Source organism: Triticum dicoccoides, chromosome 4A (assembly GCF_002162155.2).
Source record: "Triticum dicoccoides isolate Atlit2015 ecotype Zavitan chromosome 4A, WEW_v2.0, whole genome shotgun sequence".
Classification (NCBI taxonomy): Eukaryota; Viridiplantae; Streptophyta; class Magnoliopsida; order Poales; family Poaceae; genus Triticum; species Triticum dicoccoides.
The window spans coordinates 17946353-17950853 of NC_041386.1; the positions used below are offsets into that span (position 1 = coordinate 17946353).

General features: G+C 44.4%; 1 protein-coding gene across 1 annotated transcript; it reads right to left on the minus strand.

Annotated features, from left to right (window-relative positions):
- Positions 1–730: 730 nt before the first annotated feature.
- LOC119288555 (zinc transporter 9-like) lies at positions 731–4000 on the minus strand. The gene is made up of 3 exons (XM_037568154.1): positions 3331–4000; positions 3009–3158; positions 731–1174 (listed from the first exon to the last, which is right to left on the minus strand). Exons 1-3 carry the CDS (start codon positions 3922–3924, stop codon positions 869–871), a joined length of 1050 nt encoding a protein of 349 aa, XP_037424051.1. The 5' UTR covers positions 3925–4000; the 3' UTR covers positions 731–868.
- Between the last annotated feature and the right edge of the window lie 501 nt (positions 4001–4501).

A 4501-nucleotide genomic window follows, 5' to 3' on the forward strand; every position in this document is an offset into this window, starting at 1 on the left:
GGTCCTCCCCGAGGGGGCTGCTGATAATGCCAATGTATCGTTCTTCTTTAGAGACTGTCCCTTTTTTTGCGATTTATTCGAGATGGGTGTGAAAGAGAACCATCCGCCACGAGAAGAGGCCCGGCCGCCGTCAGCCGCGCGGGCTTCGCCCACGGCCTCCTACGGCAGCAGCGCGGCGGGAGGGGAGGGAAAGGGGGTTGGTGGCGCTACGTTTATGGGAGCGCCCGAGTCGCCCTGGGCTGGGTGACACGGGGCTGTTTCCTCGACGCGGGGAGTCTCACATTTAATTGATGTAACCGGGATAATAATTGTACATACACTACTTTTGATTTGGATTGAGATGGCTAACCACGCTTGCCACAGGGTGCACACATTGTTTGGTAATACAAACAAAGCATAATTTCGATATGCTAAAGTGGTAGAGCTTGACAGCGTAACATTATTCATTCATTTTACTTCTGGTGTACAAAGTGCACATGCATTCATCGCACACCACACCCACGCCAGTATGATCGCTCATGCATGAAATGGTTTTGTGTTTTGATTGTTGTAAAGCTTAGCAGCTTAACGCTATTCAAATGTTCTTTCTGGGTATAGAGAAGACACATAGTTGTCATGCACCATACTCACGCCAGTATGAACACTCATGCATGAATGCCTTTGTGCTACTGTTGATGGTTGTAAACATGTAATATCAAACAAATGTACATGTATATTTCACTGTGTGGAGTTTGATGTATATATGCACACCTTTTACAAGCAATCAAGAAACAGATCAGAAAACCTCTCAAAAAGAAACAAAAAGAGAAATCCTCGCCTCATAAAAAAGTTCAAAACGAATTTATTATTTTTGGCCGAGGAGGATTTCTCATGCCCATACAGCAAGCATGGACATGAGACCCGTCCCAACCAGCAAGGAGATGTTAATGATGACCTGCAACCTTCCGTTGTTCTGCACCCTAGGATTCATGAAGTCTTCCGCTAGAAGGTCGACGAGCGCCATGTAGATCAGAATTCCAGCGGCGGCAGCGCTGAGGAGTCCTTCCACGATTAGGGCCCTAGGGCTATTTTCGTCGTAAGCAGAGGATATCCCGATGCCGATCACGACACCAACTGGCAGCGTGAGTGAGAAGAAGAGCGCCATCATCAAGACAGACTTGAGGCGAAACCTAGCCTGTACGATAGAGCAAGGTTATTTCATTAATTGCGTAGCCTACATTTTCTACCATCATTTTATGGGCCAAGAAGTTAGTATCATGTTTGGTAAGCCATATTGTGGTTTATTGCCTCTCAATGTAATTAAAGAGTAAAACAATAGTGACCTCTAGGTACAGCCGGCTGGAAAGGGTTGTGTAGGGTTTATTCAATCAATTTGACTAGCAAGGCACTCGTAGATTATGTGGATGAGCTATGCAATCTTGGGTACAATCAATTGTGGTTGTGTTTCTTTTTGTTTGTATTACTGTCTGGTACTCGGTGACTTGAACTTGATTCACGTTCAATAAAATGGATGTGTGCATCCTGCGATGCAGAGGCCGGTGTACTCCCCTTTTCGAAAAAAAAACAATTGTGCTGTCTGTGAATCATGTGATATAAATTCACTCGAACTTCTTGCAGTGTGTAAATTTCGTGGAATGCAAAACTATACAATTGATTAAGGTAAGCTTCTAGAGTAGCCACCAAGAAGGTACATTATATTGAATATCTCTGTTCTTTCTATCATCTAGGATGTGATTTTAAATTTCAACTTTATTGATTGTACTACAAGAAAATATGTACAAATGGGTCAATTAAATTTTCATAATCCAACACAACGCTAAAGCGACTTGAAATTCCATTTTGGTGTAATTCTCTCGACCAATGATTCTTGGAAGAAAAAACAGGAAAACAAAAAGAAATTTTCATATGATCTAGAAACAGTGCAACATACTCCCTTCGTCCCATGATATAAGACATTTTTGCAACCTAACATAGCTTGCAAAACGTCTTATATTATGGGACAGAGGGAGTAACTAACATTCTAAGTTTTGAACCCTGAACTATCGGACTTCGTCTAACTAACAACCCCAAACCATGAAACTGTTTATATGAAACCCTAAACCTTTAAAATGAACCTTGGACCGATTTTTAAAATCATGGTTTGCAGGGGATGCTATGAAATGATAGGCCACAAAAATTAACTTACAAAAATGATATACATGCGTTGTGAAAAATGACAAAGATAGATTTATTATCCTTTGTAAGTTTTTCTATGAAATAACATAATTGTATTTGTTGATTATTTTTCAGCTGCCACATATATATAAACCTCTCCACACACCTATGTATTATTTTTCAGTTACGTAGAACCTTTGAAGACTAAGCGACCCTCCTAATCTTTACCACGTTACTTAGTGTGGTTTTGCACCTTTGAATTTAACAAAAAAATGAAAAAAGATCCTGGACATGGGGATGCTAGTAATTGGCAACCTGCAAAGCTTAATCGATAGTAATATGGCACAAGGAATCATTCTTTCTCTTGTTAGTTTTGCACACGACACAAATTGTTATAGTAGTTTTTTCGCAAAAAATATTGTCATGGTGTTTTTTAATGGAATTTTACAGATTACAAACTCACCTCGCTCCAGACACCTATGAATTTTTATCACATTCCTTGAAACCTCTAAATTCAAGACCAAGCTAGGGTTCAGGTGAAGCAATTTTAGAAAGTTCAGAAGCTTAGGGTTCAGGTGAGACAATTTTAGAAAGTTCAGAAGCTTAGGCTTCAGTTTAGTATTTAAGTCTAGGGTTATAGAAATATGAACGTAGTTTAGGAAATGTGTGGAATAATATGGCACATTTCTAGAACTCAAATTCACACGTCATTTTTGGTGGATGTCAGAAGATTAGCAAATCCATTTTTGTCTATTATTGTACGCACATACTCGTATATGAGCGGAACGACTCACATCGAGGAATATATGCATACCATTCTCTGGTGTGAACTGATGTACAAAACATATGCATACCTGAACGATGCATCCTCCCAGCCCTATCCCTTCGAAGAATTGATGAAAAGTTAGCGCGACCACGAGTGGTTTGATCGTGCTGGCATTCTCAGATGCACCCAAAGACATGCCGATGATTACCGAGTGCACTATGATCCCCAGCTCCAGCACCTAATTCAGATAAAGCATTGGAATCGACCAATTAATTCGCGTCCACAGCGACAGTGATTTGACTAATGATAGGAGCCTAAATCTCAGTCGAGTATGCATATGCACACAGCCTTGATGCGTGCACAATTTAGTTACAACTAGTATGGACGCATCGATCAATCAGCATCAGCACCTGCGAGATGACGCGGTGACGGATGAGCTTCGCGCCGTCGTCGGAGAATGACGACGCGATGACGGCGGACACGCCGTGGGAGTGCCCACCGTGCGCCTGCTCGGAGTCGGAGGCCTCCACGTACCCGACGGCCGCGGATGTATTCTTGGCGTGCGCGCGCTGGAAGTATCCCGTGGCGATGGTGTCGACGATAAGGGTGGCGATGGCCGCGAGCATGGCGACGAATCCGGCGAACGGGAACTTCTGCCACGGCCCGTCGACGAGGCACGGCGAGCCGAGTCGCTCGAAGGCCTCCGGGAGGATGTGCACGAAGGCCGTGGCGAGAATAACCCCCGCCGCGAAGGCCTTGATGGCGAAGAACAGGTCCTTGTCCGGGCTCAGCGCCGGGAACTTCCGGCCGAGCGAGGGGATGGCGCAACCCGCGGCGCTGGCCACGAGGATACAGAAGATGGCGATGATCTTGAGCTTTAGCGCGCCCGCCTTGTCGTGCTCCTCCTCGCCGGCCTCGCACTCGCACTCGGCGCGGGCGAGCAAAGGGAGAGAGGAGACGAGGAGGAGGAGGCACAAGGCGGCGAGCTTGAGATTGGCAGCCATGGTTTTAGTCGGAGGGGTCGAAAGAATGGTGATCTACCGGAGACGACGTAGGCATGCATATATAGCACTGGATTGATCAGGGTATGAACTGGAAAATGAATTGAGAGATATCAATGTCAACATATATCATACATCATATAGTAGATCGCGTAAAGAGGAGCTTCGTAAGAAATGGTCAACATGGGCAAAACGATAACTACAAAAGTACAAGTCCAAACGAAAGATACATGTGACATTCACAGCGTCGAACCGCCTGACTGTCAATCTATATATGTCATGTGGAATGTGGTGCATAAAGTTGCATTCACCTGCATCCCACTTTTTCTTCGATATGCAATCACACTTTATCCTTCAACTATTATCATCAATGCACTTTCTCAGGTTGGTCTCGCACCATTTCTGTCTCCAAGATCCCTGCAGCAGTACACCATGCATGCAGAAAGCACCTGTCCGTCTCTCCTTCCACTTTGCACTTTTCTCTGGTAAGGGTTAATGATAGTTGTACGTCGACTTCGAGCATCTTTCAAGCTCATGCTATAGCTACCTCTCTCTCTCTCTCTCTCTCTCTCTCTCTCTC